Source organism: Molothrus ater, chromosome 8, assembly GCF_012460135.2.
Source record: "Molothrus ater isolate BHLD 08-10-18 breed brown headed cowbird chromosome 8, BPBGC_Mater_1.1, whole genome shotgun sequence".
Classification (NCBI taxonomy): Eukaryota; Metazoa; Chordata; class Aves; order Passeriformes; family Icteridae; genus Molothrus; species Molothrus ater.
In genome coordinates this window covers 29,033,446-29,053,940 of record NC_050485.2, presented here as the reverse complement: position 1 = coordinate 29,053,940, position 20,495 = coordinate 29,033,446, and the positions used below count along the sequence as shown (strand labels likewise).

General features: G+C 41.4%; 1 protein-coding gene across 1 annotated transcript; it reads right to left on the bottom strand.

Moving 5' to 3' along the window:
- Positions 1-2,000: 2,000 nt before the first annotated feature.
- On the bottom strand, positions 2,001-18,757 carry LOC118688531 (pancreatic lipase-related protein 2-like). The gene is made up of 14 exons (XM_036386187.2): positions 18,722-18,757; positions 14,923-15,020; positions 12,167-12,215; positions 11,201-11,355; positions 10,073-10,198; positions 8,455-8,589; positions 6,586-6,694; positions 5,759-5,875; positions 5,561-5,683; positions 4,470-4,588; positions 3,639-3,768; positions 3,337-3,448; positions 2,652-2,819; positions 2,001-2,148 (listed from the first exon to the last, which is right to left on the bottom strand). The coding sequence occupies exons 2-14, from the start codon at positions 14,923-14,925 to the stop codon at positions 2,085-2,087; spliced, it is 1,410 nt and encodes a 469-aa protein (XP_036242080.1). The 5' UTR covers positions 14,926-15,020; positions 18,722-18,757; the 3' UTR covers positions 2,001-2,084.
- Positions 18,758-20,495: the final 1,738 nt, after the last annotated feature.

Below are 20,495 nucleotides of genomic sequence, written 5' to 3'. Positions count from 1 at the left end.
ACAAATGACATGCAGAATTCCCCCAGACACTGGGATATGGCTGGAGTGTTACAAAGCTCTGTAGATTGTTCTAGCAGAAACATAACTAAAAGGTGAAAAGCAGTCTCTGCAAAATGCACAAGACGAGGTCTGGCAACCCCTTGGACCTGTTTGTCTCTTGGAGAAGGCCCTAAGTGAACTCAAGAAGAAATGACACCTGAGCTGACTCCACTTAGAGAGTTTCATCAGCTTGGCTCTGCTTTATGGCCTTTTATGTTTGCAGAGTTGATGTTCCCTGATCTCCACCTCTGGGAATGACCAAATGGATACCAGGTGTTCCACTGCTATCATCAGTGATAATGGAGTTTATTTCTTTAAACAGCTACATTTTATTTTTATTAAGATAGCAGCTTTGATACTGATTTAGAGCTCAGTGCTCCTGTCTTCAGTTGAAGTGGGATTTTGGTTTGTAAATAGGTTTGTGTCAGTGGAATCATACATTCCCCAGTGCACTGACAAGATTTAACACTTGTTCAAAATGTGGGGAGAATTTTTTCCCACTTAATTAAAAAGCTGGTGGAAAAGATTTGAGTTAGGATTTTATCCATTAGTCTGCTGCTCCTATTCAATACTGTAATAATACAGGTCAGACAGAATAAATGGACAATTCCTTAGGTCAGTTGGATTTCAGCTGCTTGCTTCTCCTTTGGGAAGGCTGGGCAGGGCTGGGATGCAGTCCCTCAGTACCATGCAGGCTGCTCTGTGCCTGGAGAAGATGCTCTGGTCCTTGTGGTCCCACTCTTGGGGGCTTTGGAAAAAGGATGGGTTTTGATTAAAAAAAAAGTAATAAATTAAGGCACAGCTATGCTTCTCCAGTCCTGAAGAAGGTGTAGCCTGGAATAGGAAGCAGGCAGAGGAGAGGACTGTATTTCTGGTGCTCAGGATGCTGTGGCTCTCTCTTGGGACACTGTGGAGCTTCCCAGCATTGTTCACTTTTCCTTGCCATGTGTCAGATCCCCAGGAGACTTGCAGGACTCAGAACTGCAGGTCTCTCTGGCTGAACCTCAGTCTTGTGTTTAATTATGCTTTTAATTTTTTTACACTTGTGTTTAATCAAAGATACAGCAGGGCTGGGGTTTTTCTTTAAAAAAAAATCATTCAGAAGTCTATACTCATAAATGTTTTCTCATAGTATTTCTGCCCCTATTTCTTAGAACTTTATCTGCCCAAGTGCTAGTATGCCATTTATCAGACATGAGGGAATGGGAGTAAATAAATTATTAACTCCTTCTTCATTAGCTCAGAGTTTGGGTTTTACACTTGGAAAAATATCCACTGCCTTGGTCTCTTACAGCTGCAGGAGGCTCACTCATGCCATGCTTTGCAGAGCAGTAATGGCCATTTTAAATGTGAAATGGTCAGTCCCAGGTTTTGCAAAGCTGGTTACTCAGAGTTTCTCTTCAGGACTGTCAGTGGCCACTGCAAATGCTTGTGTTTGAAATTAAGCAGCATCCAGGAGCTGGATTCAGTGTTTAGTTCCTTCCTAAGTGGGAGCACCTGGTGTTTGCCTTGTCTGCCTTTTCAGGCAGGTGCAGCACAAAGGGCTGTGCTCACCTGCTGCAGGAACCTCCTTGTGCTACTCCTTGTGCTGCTCCTGCCCCATCCCAGAATATGTTCTGGGGGCAGTGCTCCTGTGTGGGGCTGCGAAACCCTCAACAGCAGCACAGGCTGCAGAAAGGAGGTGTTTCAGACCTGCAGGGGTGCTCTGAGGACGTGTGTTGCCTTGAGAGTGTTTGATAATATCCCAGATTTATCTGCCAGTGTGGTGGAACTCAGCTCTTACCTTGAGGAACAGGCAGAGTGAAGCTGTGCACTGTTTGAAATGGATTTTTAGTATCTGTGATTTCTGGTTGTTCCACAGTTACAAGCAAAATAAACGTGGCTCAAACATTAGAAACATTGATATGTGTGTTTGCAAAGAACTAAAAAAAACCCAAAGGGAACAACAATAATTTTTTTTAAGTTGCTTTAATTGTGTTTTGTGCCAAGATCTCCATGCACAAGACAGGGTTTACTCAGCTGCCATGTACAGACCTTGGGGACCTCTAGCAAGGTGTAAGTAACTGAGGCTCTCCATATGCCACAGCTCCATGGCCACAAAGAGTTGACCTGGGAAGGAAAAAAAAAAAAAAAGAAGCTTGAATCAAGATTTATCTCTTTTTGCCCAATGAAAAATGAAAGGGTGCCAGCTGTCACCTTGAGGGTTGCTAGTCCAACCCATAATCCCACTGAAGGCTTCCTAATAGCTTGCTGCAAAGTTATTAACATCTGCTATGAAGAGTAACAAGGTGAATTTCCTTCTTTTGGGGGCCAGCTGTAAAATTTGAGGTTTAATATGCTTTATCTTGGTTTGTAATTGTTTTGCTGTGGAAAAGCTGAACATTTCAAATTATTCATTGCTGTATTCTTTCCCAGACAGTTATTCCCTGGTGCATAGTCAAACACCTGATTTTTAAAATTTTTTTCTGTCCAAAGTACAATGCCTTGTATTTTTCCTTATTGAAATTCACATTGTTGATTACAGACCATGTGTCAAATTCAAGACCATTTCTCCATCTTTTCTCACAGGGCTTTTTCTCTTGCCTTCTGACCTCTAAATGGGATACACTCACCTATGCCCATCTGCTCCATGTATTATAGTGACTGTTTCTGCTCCCAGTCTTGCCCAGAGCAGAGAGAATATGGCTTTATTCCAGCGAAATTCAATTTTTGTAGTATTTTTGGGGTTGATTTCAACATCAAGATACTGTGTGTAAACATCATCTTGAGAGAGGTCTCCACTGCACATAGAAGGAAAAATGGTACCACTAAGTTCAGAGATCACTGAAATAAATCACATGCTCCACATTATTTTCAGGTTTTCCCTTTATTACAATAGAAATTTGCATTTTTGGTGTTCTTTGCAAGAGCACAGGGCACTGGACCAGGGCTCTGAATGAGGAGAGGATGAAAAGCAGTACAGAACACTTTAAATGTGCCTGTGGCAGGAGGCCATGGGGAGGTGGCAAGAGTGAGACTGGGGCTGTCCCCAGAGCCCCTGTGTGCTGAGTTTGCAGGGATCACTCACCTGGAGTTCAGAAACACAGAACTCATGGAAATGGAGATGCCTTCCACTTCCTTTTACAACCATCCATCTGCCCTCATGGCTCTTACTTAAGTAACAACTTCTTTCCTATCTGATGTGAAGCAGAATATCTGCAATGCAGGATGAGTCTTAACACTGCTTAAATGTGTGGAAAGTATGTAGATTAATGCTAGCAGCATTAAATACTGCAGAAAAATATTAATCTAGCTTACCTGGCAACTTCATATTCTTTTGAGTTCCCCTGTGTGTCGTAGTAAACCAGGTTTATGTCTCCCCTCGTTTTCTTTACACCAGACAATTTGATAAATACTTTTTGTCTCCAAGCTGCATAAATAAAAACAAAAACAAATCCAGCTATCGTTAGTGAGCTTGAATGCTACATTGCACAAGCCATGTAGCATTTTCTGTCAGGCTATTAGCAGTTATTTATAGAAGCAGCACAGGTGCAGGCTGTAAATCACATCAAGGCACTTTTCAAACTTGTGAACAACTGCAACAAACCTTCCCCACTTACTAGCAAAAGGCTCATCTGCTGCTGTATTCAAAAAATACTTTTGGTCTACTCTCTTCAGTTTTTCTGGGAATCTGTCAGCATAGTGCCCCATCATTGGACATCCCTCCTGTGGACATGGGAAACAGTTTCCCTAGGGAAAATAAGAGCATCAGTTAATGAGTAATGTTATTTTTCATGCTAGCCCTTATGAAATTAAGGCTCCAGATGCTGTTCTGATCTTGCAAAGCTTTGGCAGTACTGTGTGTTTTCATAACTTAACACCAAAACCTGACAAACTTGTTTTAGATAATTGCTCCTGCACCCAAGAGGGTGCAGAATGGGCAGGTTTGGTAATAATGAGCCTGTGTATGGTAATAGCCTGAAACTTGTTAGCTCAAATGTTTTTCAGTTAGATTCTAGTGCAAAATACAGGCCAGTTTTACCCTCCTAGTCAAGGGGGACTTGCCTGCATTCACAAATGGGGGAAAATGGAAGGAGCAATGTTCATAAATGTGTTTAGGTGCTCTAATCAGTGCCCAATGCAAACTAGAGAGTCTGGAGGCTCTAAATGTAGGAATTAGTAGGATACATCTACCTAACTTACATTCCCTTTGCAGAAAGGTTTGGGGTGAGAATTCTACGAGCTTTCGTATCTGTCCCCAGTATTTTGGTGACACCATTTATGCTTCAGGATGCCTTTTCCAGGGTGGAATAGTGGAACTGCTGTGTGCTGTGCTCCCTCCTTCCCAGCCACTCCATGGGACCCCAGCCACCAGCATCCAAGTGCTGGCTGCTCCAGAGACCTGGAATGTTTGCTTTGCACCTCAGCCCTTTCTAGGCTGAAATACTTACTTTCTTAAAGGCTTCATAGGAGTCACAGGGATATGCAAGGTACCCAGTGGGGTAGAGGATACTTGCAAAATAAAACTCGTGGCTGCGTGAGTGGTGGCACCCCCCAAAGAGTGTAGCATCTGTTGGAAAAAAAGTTTAAAGTTTATAAGCTTTGATAAAACAACCTCCCCTTATCTTCTGCAAGAGTTGTCCTTGTCTCACCATGGAAACAGCTCTGGCACACAACAGAACAGCAGCATGGGCCTGTAATAATTTCTTTTTTGGTCTGAATTTCTAGTTGTTGCAGGAGAAATTGCTGTTTTTTTGTGTTTTGTCTGGAGAATAGTGTACCATTGCCCTAAGATTTCCAGTGAGGTGCATTGGTTTGCTATGATGTAATAGTCTCCTTTAAGAAGATAGTCATATATACATACATACATATATATACATATATATTTATATATGTACACACATCCATATATACATATACCTACACACACATCATATATATGTGTATGTATATATATATATATACATATACATATATATATATGACATGTCATAGCAAGATACCATTTGTTACACTTTGAAGGGCTTAACAGAGCATGGAGAATCCACCAAACTGTCCAAAATCTCTGAAAATAGAGAAGTCTCAGGTTCAGAGGTGAGGCATGTACAGTCCCTGGGAACACTCAGTGCTTTTACCTAATTCATGCCTTAGAGGTGTGAATGCCCTTTACAGCACCTGCAAGAAACCAGAGGTGGTGCTGTCACGCTGCTGATTTGGCCTTTCTCAGCTTGGAAAGTCTCCTGCTGGGGCTGTTGGACCTGCAGACACCCTGCTTCCTGCCTTTTTGGGGTCTGCATCTGATTTCAAATTACAGAAGCAGAGCTTAGGCATGTATGACACCTCCTTTCCCTGCAGAGTTCTCTGCGGAGCACTGTTCTGTTCCAGCCTTTGTTGTTTCTTACTTCCTTTTAAGTTAGGAGTAAACAGGCAAAAAGCAATTTTGTTTTCTTGTTTACTCCCAAACAATGGGCAGTTTTCACCATTCACATTTCAGAACTGAACAAAAAATAAAGCATTAAGTGTGCTGGAATTGCATGTTTACCTGCAATGATGGCTTCAAAATCACTTTGTTTCATCTCTGGAATCAAATCAGTGCATCCAGGCATCACAGTTCCTCCATTTGGGTAAAAGTCCAGGTGCCCAGTGGTGTTATACATTCCAAACCCTGAGAGATGCATGGGAAGGTGTCAGTGCCTTGGTGCCCATCCCTGCAGGTGCCCCCTGGCACAGAAGCACTCACCTGCTGCAGGGAAGTGAGCAGCATTGCTGTGGATAACATCAACAAAGTTTGCATCTGTAGGATCCAGTCTCACCTCGGGGGGAGTACCTTCAAAATAGGGCCCAGCAGGGTCTAAACCTAAAAAAAACCCCAAATTTATAGGTTGAGGGAGAGAGAGAAGTGTTGTACACATTAATATATCTTTTGCCAACTTATGAAATCAGATGTTTAGTTTTGCAAAAGGCAAGCCCAATAATGATGTGAACGCCAAGCTATTTGATGTGAATTCCAAGCTATTTTTATAGTGTTGGAATTACATGTTTACCTGCAATGATGGTTTCAAAATCACTTTGTTGATTAAAAAAAAAAAAGAAAAAAAGCAAACAGTATGGTTTTGTGAACCTTTCTGAAAACTTATTCCAAGAGAAGTAAATTTTTTTTTTCAATAGATTATATAATGGCATATTATATTACTAGGAAGGAGGTATTTATTACCCATGGACTTATCACTGGACTCTAAAGCTGTAAATAGGGAAAACTAAGGGTTTTTGTGGCTTTGTCTTTGTCTGGGGCTTGATGCAACCCAGTGAATGATGGTAATTCTACAAACATGTTAGCTATGCTTATCCTTCCACTAAAGAGTACTTCACCTAAACACAGAAAGAAGATGTAATAATTACCCTGTTTCTGAGAAGCATAAATTTGGTCTGCTCTCACGACAGGTATCTCCAGCACTGCCAATAATTAAATTCCAGTCTACAGACCAGTGTGTTCCAAGTTTGTTTTTTTTTTTTCCTTTAAACACACGCTGCCAGCTCTGCATCTTGGTGAGCAGAGTTATCCATTACCTGTTATCCGTCGGATGCCTCGGATCCTTCTTCCTGCCTCTCCTGCAGTGTGTGCTCCCAGGCTGTGGCCAATTAAATGGATTTCATAAGGGGAGTACCCGAACATTTTCTGACCATTAAAGTGGTGGTGGTGGTGGTAGGAGATAAGAACACAGGCTTTGAATAACAAGCAAAGAGAAGGTCTGACATTATGGGCCTCTGGGAACATCTAGGCCGACTTTCTGCATAGCAAACAGAGGGGGAGTTCCTTGAGTTAATTGCTGTTTAAATTACACTAAGAATTGACAGAAAAATGATCCCATCTGGAATTTTACATGCATAGTGATGAAGGGTTCACTGCTGTAGTGTTGGCATATGCTTGCTGTATTCCATTATCCCGTGTGACAAATTATGGACCATCTTTCCCATTTGGATCAATGTCTAATGTCATCTTCCATAAAAATGATCTTACTTTTTTCTTTATTTATTCTACTTTGCAGCCCTTTTTTTTATGACATATCTATTCTCCATGTCTATTTAGAATATGTGATCATATAATGAATAAGATTTTCACTGCCAAGCTCAGGTGGGGTGACATCCATTCTCCTCTTAGCCAGGTGTCAGCTGTACAAGGTCTCAAGATGTTGTACAAGCTGTAAAACATCTCACTGCTGAGATATTATACTTGCATTGAAGGTGGAAAGACATTCATTGAGTTTTGTAGCAACCAAAACAAAAAAAGTTGCTAAATACTTGAGTTTTTTACATTAAGTTTTGTAATGTGTGTACCAAAATTAAAGCAGATCTGGAGAATGGTCCTGTCTGCCTTTATTCTTAGGTGCCAGATTCCTTTGAGAACATTTTACTGCAGTGCTTCCATTTACAAAGCAGTTGAACCTTTCTGACAATGAAACTCCAGACATTTTTAAATTAGGGAAAAGGAAGTCTAAGCATCATTTATGCATTTTTGTAAGGGAACAAAGGGTACCCTAGACTGCACATGATGCAGAAACATGTAAACATAGTAAATAAGGAACTGAACACATCTTCAAATGACCTGATATTTAGACATAGAGGAGAAAGATCCAGAAGCCAAATGTGTGAGGATACACATGATTTTCCTGGGAAGGAACAGTAGATTTTGGTAAAGTGTTCTTTGAGCCTCAGGTTCTTGCAAGGTTGGCACTTTGCCTCACAGGCTCTGAACTTCCTCTTGCTGCACACTTTAAGATGAACAACTCCTGGCCAGGGTCAAGTCCCGTGCCAGGCAAGATTCTGATTTTCAGCTGCTCCAAGTACCCCACAGTCTTTCTGAAATCAGTGGGAAATGCTGCTGCACAAACCTTGCAAGTGAGCAGTTCTGCACTCTGTGTGCAAAAGTGAACACCTGCCTTTGGGAGCACGAGGCTCACAGCCAGGACGCAGCTGCACAGTTTATGGTGCCTGCAGACAGTAAACATGGAATTATTAAGTAAGGCAGCCCGTTTTGGTGGTGCTAAGCTGAGATATTAATGCACTTCTGGCACAGGTATATAATGCTGGGAAACAGGTTAGCGCTGCACTCGCCTCATTTCCGCGGAATGCTGGCTTGCCTGTAAGGAGATGTTGCCACCTACTGTCTCTAATTAATAGGCACATCTCCTCGGTCTCAGCTTCATCTGAGTCCTTTGAGGCTGTGAGAAGTCCTCACAGGGCTGATAATTAGTATAATTATCTGGATCTCAGCTGTACAGCCCTGCCTGACCGTACTGGCCAAGGTGCAAACCGCAGGCAGCAGTGCCACAGCCCCAGCACTGCACTGAGAAATGGCAGGAGCTGAAGCAGGGAATGGCAGCAGGGTCCTTTACCTGCAGAGCTGCTATGAAATAATAAAGGTGAAGGGTCCTTTACCTGCAGAGTTGTTATGAAATAAGCAACCTCAGCCCCCAGCACACGGATGTTGTTCACTGCACTGACGTAGGTGCCTTTTGCTCCCTCTTTCCAATCCACAGCAATGCAGTTGATGTTTTCCACCTCCAGTAACAGCTGACGTGGGAACACACAAAGCAAAGTATTTAAAGAAACAAAATAGCAATCAGAGATTCAACTTCAACTGGATTAAGGATTAAAATGTAACATAAGTTTCTCATTCTTTACTAAAAGGGACTCTTCACTATAGCCTGTACCACACTGAAACAGATCTTCTTACAAGACAGAATGCAACAAGCCATTCCTCAAAAAATATCAACTATGAAAACTGTAATAAAAATATTTTACTTTATAAACAATTTCTATATTTGAAATGCTTCTGAAATGCCATACAGCTGCACAGTAGATTCTATGTACAGTATTGTGGCTTTCTTTGAGGGACATTGGTAGTTTAACTAAATTGTATAAGAAGTATACTGTTTTATTTACCAACTGGGATTAAAACTGTCAAAGTCATGTCAGACTCAAAAGAATTTGGAGGAGAGAAGAAAGATTCTATTTCATCAAAGCAAGCATTGGTCAATTTGGTACTGGGCACAGTCCTGCAGAGATAGTGATTTTTCCAGTGGAAGAATCATGTTAGTCTGCAGTTACAGTTTTCTGTGAATAAGGTTCACTTAAGGTTTGAGATAGAACAAGGAGTGGTAACAGAAATCAATCCATGAAAACCAGCCAAAGGTGAATGGCAAGGAAAACAGAAGTGAAACTGTAATGGATCCTGGACTCATTCCTCTCCTGTGGGGACCATAAGTTTGTAGTGTAGAGAGCCAGAAAGAATTGCTGTTTCTTTTCAATTGGAAAAAAAGAGAAAAAGGAAATTTAGTACTTCAGATTAAAAGTGTTCATAGATTTGTGAAGAGAAGTAGTGCTGTCAATTTGTGACTTAAAATCCAGTGGTGTCTTTTCCCAGCTTGGCCTTTTCCCTGCCAGCACAGAAGCAGCAGCAGGTAGAGCAGATCTTGCTTGTCTGCCAGAGCCAAGGTACACTCTGCTGGTTTTGTGGGAGCTTCCACATTTCATATTTGAAATGTTTTTTTTCCATCGGACTCTGTAACCAAACAAAAAGCAAAAATTTTGGTGGTATTCTTATGTTTGTTTGTTTGGGGTTTTGTTGTTGTTTGTGCTGGTTTTGTTTTTCTCTAAGAACAAATAGTGGTGAGCCAGGGTTGTATTTATAGACTAAAACTTGAGCTTTACAGTCAGGAGGGCCCTTGGACTGAGGGAAGTTTCTGCTCCTGGGAGCAGCTGTGGTTTGGTGTCTAACCCCATGTCTGCCCACGGGTGAGAGGCTGGGGACAGCTCTGCTCAGTTATTGCCTTGATCTGGGTTTGCAAATGGAAACTCTAGAGAAAAACTGTGCCACAGAGGACCAAGGGACCTTGATATGTTGCATCTTCCTGAGTGGGAACACTGGTGTGTGTGAAATTTAATTCTTGGTTTGTATCTTCTACTGCCTAAAGAACTGTAAAATGCATGGTGGGCATTAATGCCTAAAGGATACCAAGAGAGATGATGGGAACCAGAGGATACTGCCTCATACCAAGCACATTTCTACCACCCAGCCTGTTTTTCCAGTGCTGCCAAATCCATGAATGATGAAGGAGGTTTTCCTATGTGAGGAAAAATGTGACTTCTGGATGGTCGAGGAGTTTATCGCTGAGATCACCTATAGGTTAAAAAAAAAAAAAAAAAAAGGTTTTATCTGTTCCTACTTTCAAACATTAAAAAAAGTCAGCTAGGTCATAGCCTCAGGACTAAAGGGACTCTACTTTGACAGGACAAAGTCTGTGGTTTTTGGAACTCAGGCATCAAAAATCTCATCTTTCTCATTTCCACTATGGTTTCCACAGAAACTGAGCTCTTGTGGTTTTTGCTGCTCCCATGACTCTGCATGAAGGACACACTTTTGCAGGATGTGAAGCAACCTAAAAGTGCCACATGGTCACAGGGTGTCTCTTGGCCTGAGGTGGTGAGTTTCTGCAGGGAGCAGCCCACCAGCTCCACAATTCCTGCTCCAGCTTGTCCTTTGCTGCCCTGACCTTTGGCTTCAGTGCTGCTCTGTTTCCAAGCTGCAGCCTGTTTTCCTCATTAGCCACTCCAGAAAAGCTGGAAGAGATTCATGCAAGGGCTGCAAGCAGCAGGGGTGGGGCTGATCTTCACTCACTGCTGCAAGCTACTTAATTATCTATTTTTTCTTGAGAATGTTATCTGTCTGTATTGTTTTCAGACAAATACAGGGGCTGTGATGTGAGCTCAGGGAGTTTGGGTGTGGAAGGGCTGTGTCCTAGATCATAGATATGCTAAAGTTTAATGGGAAGTAGTGGAAGCTGTATTTTGATTTATTTTATCTGCACCAGAAGTGCTGAGCAACCTGCTGCTGAGTGTATCCCATGTGCTCCAGCCTTCCTCAGAGACTTAAATACATGCAAAAGGTAGTCTCCCATAATCTATACCCTAAATTTCAGGAAAATATCAGGAAATTTCTTGTGTCCTACAGTTCATTCATAATATTTTTTTGTGTTTTGCCCCAAAGTATATTCATTAGTGTACCTTCAAACTAACTTCTGATTCTGACTTGTTTGCCTATGGTGACTGACACAGACTTTGTAACAAGTTAAGCAAACATTTTTAGGTTCAGTCAGCTTTTGATGTTAAAAATAAATGTCACCTGTGAGTTGTTTCCTGTTTCTCTGGTGTAGAGAGAGAAGCTGATGTTCATCTCTTCTGGGGGATCAGGCAAACCTGTCAGAAGCCTCCCTGGTACCCCAGACCAGGGTGGGTCATCTGTAAAACAGCCAAGCCTGGGGTAGCAAACTTCTTTACCTGGAGCAGAAGAAACAACTTGTTTATATGAATGACTCTCTTCTTGATGATGTATTTGAGATTAAGCAGTTTGAAGAGCAAAAAACTAAGGATTTAATTTTATGATTGATTTTAGAATTAATTTTTAAAAAGTCATTTATATGTCCTTTGTGTGTATTGCCTCAAATGAACACAAGCAGAGCTAAATAAACCAAGTAAAGGAGGATAAACCAAGTAAAGGCCCACACAGTGTTTTGACACCACTTTCTAGGCTTGTAAGGGATTTGTTCAGTTCCTTTTTAAAAACAGCCTAGTAAGAAATGCTTGTTAGAGTTTCTCCTGCATACCTTCTACTCCAAAGCATTGTGTCCCTGTCATGGGAATGAAGGTAACCTTGTACAAAGATTGATGTGAATATTTCCTTCAATATAGCTGCTTTTTCTAGATCAAGTGGGTCTCGTGCTCACTTACACTCAACTTTTATGTTTTAGCATTGGTGTGCTGAGCACCCTGCTGCTGGTCAGTTCTTTGTATAGAGCAGCAATATAAAAACAGATCTTGCATTGCCTTGATAGAAATAGGACACACAACTCTGAATTTCTCTGTGGATTTTCAGCACAGAGTTATGTCTCTTGCACTCTTAAAAATAAATTTTAAACATAGCAGAGCCTTTTAGCATTAGTTCCATGCACTGTAACAGACATTGCCCTACCATGACCCACAAATCATACTACAATTTCAATGTAAAGGAAAATAACAGTTATCATCTGCTATGTACCACTTCATCTGAATTCACTTTACAGTGGCAGTATTTAAAGATACAATTTCTCACCTGCTACTGTGCCAAGGAGATAAAGTGCAACAATCCACATTCCAACAACCTAAAGCAAATTGAATACACGGGTTAAGCAGCTTGTTTTGAGTGTTTTGTCCTTTTAAAAAGAGTGTAATACAAAGAGAAACGCAAAGACCTTCACCTGAAGAGGAATAACCTCACGCATTGGTCTGCGCACATCAGCCAGAAGGAGGCCAGGGGGTCCTGGCAGACACCAACTGACCATGAAACAATGTGCCCCACACATCCTGGGCTGCTTGAGGGGCAGTGTTCCCAGCAGGATGAGGGAAGGGATGTGGATGCCATGGGACAGAGACAGTGAAACAGCAAATGTTTCTCACAGCGGCTTGTGAAAATTTTTAGAGTTGTAAGGATGTGATAACTTGTTAAGTATAAACAATGTGCAAGTGGTGTTTTTCTACCTTGTCTGTCTATTCTTCTCAAAGACAGTGTGTGAAGAAGGTGTTTTTGTTAGTTAGCCAATCAAATTGAATCTATCATATCACTCTATAAAAACCACGCAGTTCTCTTTAATAAACCTTCTTTACTCTTTCTACAATAGTGCCTCCCACCTGTTCCTGTGTCATTCTCAGCACAAGAGTAACAGAGGGATCCTTCCCCACCACTCAGATTTGCTGCTCACTGCATTTCTTGCACAGACAATACTGCATGCTGGCTGCTGCTGGAGTCAATCAGATCACAGCATCCTGATTTTTTTTCCAGCTGTGGTGGGAGAGGTGAGAGGTGGGGTACAACAAGCACAATGGTGCAAATAACTTGGTGAGGTCTGCACTCTTGGAAGCTTAGGCTCCACACTGCAAGAAAAACTCTGATCAGATTCTTTTCCTCTACACTTTCCTTACTGGGCTTTTCCTCCTCCCCTCTTGTTTGCCTCAGTCACTGTTCTCAATTTCCTTTTAGGTTCCTATGGCACCCACATCCCAACACACTGCTTTACTTTTAAACCAAAAAGTTGCCACCCCTGGCCACTGGGATAGCTCATTAGAAATATTAAGAAAAAGTGGTAAATTCAGTAGTTATAATCTCACTATGTGCATAGCACTCCCCCAGGGATGTTTTTACAGGTGTGAGAAAGCCAGAAACACAACACCCCAGAGGTCTCTGACACTACAAAATGCTTTCAGAAACAAAGAAGAAACAATTGGTAATTTTACAGGATTTGTCCTTGAAGCCTGTGTGACACGTGTCAGCAGGAGGAATGTGTGATCCACCTCTGTGCTTGTTTTTGATGGAAGTGGGATTACCTGGCTGTAATAACATGGTTTCCTAACAAAGCCAAACAGGATAGGTCAGAGCACTCTCTAATAAACTCTGAAGTCCCTGTTTGGTAAGAGCTTGTTTTGTTTGTGTGTTAGGGCAGAGGAGTGAGGATGAATATCTCAGCAGTGAGCAGGAGCTGCAAAGTGCAGAGCTGAGAGGAATCATGAAATTTCCTCAGAAATACAGTTCTGATCCTAAACCTCATGTATTGATGTAGTTACCAGAGAGAAGGGTGGAAAGCAGAGAGGAAGTCTGGCAGTAAAATAGGAGGGAAAGGATCAGGAGCTATTCTAAGCATCTGGTGAAGGGCAGGAACAGAGAGGTCCCAGCTGTTAGCCAAAAGGAGCAGCTCCATTCAGCTGGAATGTCTGTCACGGTGCCCATCATCCTGATGAGAACCTGATGACAGTGCAGGAAAATCACAGCTGATGTGGCTCATCAAATGAATTGGAGAGCTCCACAGGATATCTTAAAATTAATGGGCAGCCCTCCCACCCAGGAGATGGACAGTCCCTGTCAGGAACACTACAGCAGGAAGGAGAGTAGAATTTCTTTGCAGACCCAAAATCTGAAAGGCAAGTGATTTAACGAGATGTGGGAGATCATTGCAAAATAAAAGTGGTCAGTAATTTCCTTCAAAGGATCTTCCTTTGAAGACAGAAAATAGAAATGAACATGTGGCCAGGGAAATAAAAGGAGTAGCAGAGATTTTATCAATTATGGGATGTTGATACATTCTGTAATTAAGAGAGTTGTAGTTTGGGTAGAATATAATTTTTTTAGTGGGAAGCCTTTCTGTATCAGTCCATGTTAATGACAAAAAGATTGCAAAGAGGTTAAAAAACTATGCAAAAAGAGTTCAGGCAGCATGCAATTTGAAAATTCTTTCACTGGGCATTTGGGAGGCGTAGTGCTGAACAAGAGGAACTGGAAGGACTTGTTTGTGAATGAGAGCTCAGCCTACCCAGGGCTGCTGGCAGGAGGCTGCTCTGTGCTGAGCTCAGGCAGCATCTCAATGCACAGAACACATGCAAAACCTGCACTAAAGATTCTTAAATTGATGTTCAGCCTAGAAAAAAAAAAAAAGTGCAAATATTCCTAGCCTGCCATCCTATTGTATAAAAGCTGCACTGGAGCAGTGGTGGTTCCTCACAACAGGACATCAAGTCACCTTCAGGACACTGTTGCTCAATCAGTGACTCATGGGCCACAGCAGGGGCTGGGGAGATATGAGAAAGTCTGCATAATGAGTGTCTGCAGTGCATTTCTAAGTCCCACACATGTACCCACACAGCTTCCTGAGGACATGCACACAAGCAGGCACACAGAGCCTTAATGAGAAGCAAGGCCAAATCTCAGGAGTTCTCTTTATCAGCATTTTAACCCAATGATTTCACTGCCATAAACAGATTTTTTTTTAAACATTTTAAACAACATTTGTTATGTATTGAATTGCTAAGAATTTTACTCACCATTCTCTTATAACACTTGTTATCTCTTTTTCTGGTGGGCAGTACCAGGATACAAAAATGGCTGCTGTTTTCTTTAATGAAAATTGGAGAGATTTATGCTGAAAAAAGAAAGCAATAGAAAATAAATTAAAAACCTATGGGTAACTTGGTAAAGTGGAAGAAATGAGAAGAAAACAGGGGGGCAAAAATTAGTAATATTGGTAACTGGGAATTAATGGCTTAAAGATACACAGATTTCATATGGAAAATAACAACGTCAACAGGTATAATTTATGGGCATTGGAATTAAGAAAAGTATCTGATGCATGAAAGAATTAAGAAGATACATTTTTTTTTTGTCTATCTTTACCAAAACCAGGTGAAGTTCACAGCAGGAAAAAAAAGAATTCATAGTGATTCTCTGTTCAGACAATTGTTTTAGATCTGATGTAGAATAGCTGTTGGAGCTGGAAATTCAAAAATCACTGGACTTCAGTAACTCATAGCTGAGATTCTTTAAAAAAAAGAAACTATCAAAAAACTACTGGTATTTTTTTAAAAAAAGTTATTGATCTGTAGGAAAAGTCCAGATATATATTTTGAAGGAAACTAATATGATATTAGGTAAAAAATTAGGATGAATGACCTGAGGAATTTCAGACCTGTGGAACTTCAGTCCAGCATCAACCTGAGGCAGAGTAAAGAAATTCTCCACAGGAGAGTTTCTCCACTCATTCATGAAAGAAAAATTGTGAAGATTAAGCTGTATAATTGAATTCACTTCAATGACATGACAAACGAACTGACAGCCTTAGAAGATCAACATTTTAAGCCACATGATACTCGGATTTTAGGAAGATCTCTGCCACTTGATATTTTGATTAAGAAAGTAAAATTATAAACATGCAATACTACAACAGTTAAGTAGATTAAAATTAAACGCATGGATTAAGTAGATTAAAAATTGAGTAATTATCGCATTTCAGGCTTTAGTTGGAAGAACTAGAAGGCAGCTCCTGGGTTTACAAATACAGTTCTTGCTGCTGTGAACCATCATGTCATATACCATATAATGTCATATATCATATCATTATCAGATCATATCTCAGAGCTTACCACCATCAAGGTGTGATTTTGGTTTTTTAGCTTTTTAGCTTCAGGGGTTTCTTTACTCACTGCTCATGCTGCACCATCACTGACAAAGGTTTTAGAGGAATCAGTTTCTGGCATTACACCGAATGCCAGCTTTCAGCACTGATATTAAATGGACACGAGCTCAGACTGGAAAAATGCTGACATCTAGGCTAAAGTGTAGTAAAAATGTACAGTTTTTGGATGTAGGATTGTTTTAGGTGTTTGGGGAATTAAATGCTGTCACACTGCATATCATGTTTGCAGATCTGAGGTGAACATTTGAGGAAGCTGTAACTGCAAAGACCTTTAAAGTCTTGCTAATGTATTAGTAGTGACTTTTGAAGTGCCAAGGAACTTGTTATTCTTTGTTTCCACACATAAAATTGGGAGAATACTACTTTCCAACTTTCAGGTCTGCTTTATCCCTTCAATACTGAAGTTTAAGTTCTCTACCTCCTTTCAGGTCCTTTTGATATGTGATTTCTTTTTTTTCAATTTTTTTCTTGCCTTACCACTGCAACCATACTTCCTATATTCCCTGCACTGGCATTGTCCTTAAACAGAGGATATATTTGCAGTTCTGTCTTTCCATTGTTTTATTTAAGTATTTTTCTATTTTTCAGCAGCTTGGCTCAGCGTTCAGTTAAAATTGTAAATCAATACAAAGGAGGAGAACCCACCCAGAGTTTAACATATATGCTTTGGATATAGGAGTTGTAGGTTAAATTTCTTGTTCTCCCAGCAAATTCTTGCATGGCTTTGAATGTGAGGCATTTAGAGAACTACTTCCACACCCAAGTATTGAACATTACTTTAAATGGTAAAAGAAAGAAAATGAAAAAAAAATTACAATAGTATCCTTAGGCCTCATAATGGTTATCATGTACATATTTATCCTTTATTACATATGTGAATACCTGAAAGTACAATATGATTTTTAGTTGTTTATTTGAATGTAATTTTGTTGTTCAGCCCACTCTATACAAGCACAGAAGGAATACAATTTTTCCTAGGCACAGCCCACAGTCAGTGGCTCAGGCACACTGCTTGAGCAGACTATGAAATAACTATCAAATACTCAAAACTGGTGTGCAGAGTACTGAGGAAAATGCTGGTGGTATGGTGGGATAACTCAGGTAGCAGAGTAATTGGCATAATTGTTAAAGACTTAATTTCATCTCCAGCTACTCCCCATGGACTCAATGCAGGGTTCTGGATGAAGGTTCTGACACTGCTTCAGTACAAATGAGCAAAAACAAGTAAAAATCATCTTGGCATTGGTCAACCTCCTTTCCTGCTTGCTCACCAGTTTTAGGTACAGTGAAGTTCTGCAGGAGGGTACTGGCCTTAATTGAAGCCACAAATTTAATATTAGAGAAATCAATTTTGTAGCAGAGCAAAGATGTGCAGAACCTTTTGCAATTTTTTTTTTCCTCCAAAGCACCCAATACAAAGTAGTAACCATGGCAAGGCAGGGCTCACACACATTGCCTGCTCTGGGTAGGAGATTTTTCTGAGTGCCAATTGACCTCTTAAACTGAATCTGAAACAGGTGGACTAGGACATTGACCTGAATGACTCAGAATAGTGATGCAAATTATTTTCTTGAGGCATTTAATGTGGGAAGAGCTCCAATAAAAGGTTAGGTAGGTATGTTGGAGCGTGCAGTAAGATTTAAGTTGTTTAGGTCAGTTGCTTAGAACACGAGAACAACCTGAAGAAATTGTAGGATAACAGTGAAGAAAACAAATTTAATAACAAGTCTGGCTTCCTACTGTGCAGAATTTGTTCAGATTTCCTAAATAATAGGGTTCTCACCTTGACCTTACATGGTATTCATACATTCAAGTTTACAGAGGCAATTATGATAATTTAATCTAACTACAAGCATCATAAAAAACCCCAAACAAACCAACAACAAAAGTGATTCAGTTTGGGGAAGTGGCTGTGCCAATTCTGTGTAGCCAGGGAGCCTTCAGCCACCACCTGGCCACTGAGTCTGTCCTCCCTGGGTGATCTCCACTGTCCATCTCCATGATTAGGCTGCTTTTAAACTTAGTCAGCTCCAAGACCAACTCTGTTGACCTTTTGTTGTCCATTTTTGAAGTGCAGAATAACCCTTGTCAATGACTAGTTCAAGTTCCCCTGGGCACAGCAGTCTACCAAAAAAAGTCTAATTTTTCACATTCTTCCACAAAACAGCTCTAGAATTCTTCCCCATTTCCATTCTCCCTTTAAATTTTCAGTGCTCCTAATAATGCTTAAATAGGTAGCCTGTTTTATCCTCCTTTTTAATTTCTGTTGTTACTTGAATGCATTTTCCCTTAAAAATGAAAGAAATCCAGCCACCATCTGCAAATACTGTCATTTAGTTCTTCCTTTAAAAACAGGGATATATTGAGTCTCAGATTACCTTAGCCCCACTGAACCCACCCTGTTTTCCTAGCTGCACTGCATTGTCACAGCCCAGAAATTCTCATCCCCTACTGGGATTTCCTGGAATTGAAAAGTTTTAAGCCTCCTAGCTGCTACCCAGGTCCCCGAGTGCTGCTGTTTGCTTTTTGCATGTTCACTCAGTCCATGCCATTCAGCCTGGCTATTTTTAAGCTCCGGAATCCTTGAAATCCTGACCTAGAGCTTGTACAGACACTCATTCCCCAAAGCCCAGCAATTTTTCAGCACTTACCACTGTGAATGCAGAAGGGGTTGGTGCTTGGCAGGCTCTGTTCAGCCAGCTCCCTGTCAAATCCTGGTGGCTGCTGGCCTTTTTCACTTGGAATCAGTGCCACGACAGGAGGTGCAGGCCTGCCCACACGGTGTCTAATTACAGGTTTGGGGTGGGTGAGTGAGAGCCTCTGTAAGAGTGATCCCCTCACTGCTGGCTATAACAGGTGTTGCCTTTCCTTTTCTCTCCTTGTGTGTAATTCAGCAAGATTTTCCCCTCCTGAAGTTTTGTTAGTTTGAAGAAAAGCAGAGTGAGGCTGTTTGAGCCCCTCAGAGGGGTTGCTGTGTGTGACATTGATCCAGCATGGAATTCTGTCCTGAGATACCTGCGTGTTGTGAGCTGGTGGTGCAGGTAATGACTGACCCTGCACTGCTGGGCAGCTCAGAGAAGGAGCTTTATTTCCTTCCTCTGTGTCCCCCCCAGCAGCCACCAGCTGCCTTTTGGGTAGCTGCCTGGTGAGCATGCCTTGTCAAAGCAAACCCTTGTACATTTTCATGCAATCAAACCTCCTTGTATTTTTAATTTTTTTTTTTTTAATCAAGGGAAGACTAGCTTCTTTTAAAAGAAAGGAATAGGAAAAATAGTAATACAACTTAGGGGTAATACGCGTATCTGAGTTTTTACTAGTGCAGTTCCTCATGCTGTGTGTACCCACTACCATTTTGTCCTCTTAGGCCATGTGGGATTTACACTTTAGGTGTCTCTGTACCAAGCTCTCTTATCAGCTGCATGCTCTGGATATAACTGGTGTAAACTGACATTATTGTGATCCACCTAGATCAGAGAAACCACAAGCACTTTCATTCAGAGTTGTTCCAGGAGAAGGATAGGGTGATGATAATCATGTCATTCATCTTTTCATGCCTTGTCCATCATGTAAATCCCAGATTCTCTTCTGTGCTCTGCAGATTGTGAGTCACAGCCATGTCAGAACCCAGTTCTTTCAGTTCCTGAGCAGGCCTCAAGTCCCCACAGTGCTGTCTGCAGGATGAGTGCTGCCATAATCACCTGGGTAGGAAGGACTGTCACCCTTAACAGGGAGTGGTGCAAGTGCCTGAGGGCAGGAAGTCACTTGGGCTGGGTCTGTGGTTCACATAAGGAGCCAATTTGTGGTCCTGAGATATGTGCGTTGCCTGAAAGAAGATATTTCAGAAATTACACTCCCCAAAAAATGTTTCTCCATATACTGCATTGTATGTAAGGCAACCAGCCTGCCAGGCATTGGAAAAACTGAGTCAGGAGTGTCTGTCAGTCCCTGTGGCTCATGGCACCTACAGGAGTGTTTGGGTCTGGGTCTGGTTCTTGGTAGAGTGGTGCAAGGCAGTGCCATACATGAAAATAATCATTAGAAGGAACTCTGAGAGGAATGTGGAGGGAGCACTGGCCAGTAAGGGACTGCATCCCATATTTAATTTCTGCTTACACTGACAACGTGTGTGTAATTTCAGATAAGACAGAAGAGATCCAGCTAATAAGAAATTCTTGACCCTTGAGTCTACCTTCATTGACTGGAAGAGGCAGGTTTGGCAGCAGGTATGGAACACATTAATTGTGCTCAGAACAATGCAGCTCATTAGATAAGTCTGGGATAGGGAGTTGGGGAGCCAAGGAGAAGAGATAAGGAATGCCATGTGCCCTCATGTGCCTCTTGTCAAAATTCTGGCATGGAACTCAAATGCAAGCAGCCACTGAAACTGGTGCCTCTGTTTATGATGAGACACCTTCAGAATCTGAT

Bases quoted from the DNA above. Each gene is read 5' to 3' on its own strand.
- LOC118688531 (XM_036386187.2), bottom strand. The intron at 5,684-5,758 runs GTGAGTGCTTCT...TGCATCTCTCAG, and splicing joins TGCTCACTTCCCTGCAGCAG to GGTTTGGAATGTATAACACC. The intron at 3,449-3,638 runs GTAAGTGGGGAA...TTATTTATGCAG, and splicing joins AGCAGATGAGCCTTTTGCTA to CTTGGAGACAAAAAGTATTT.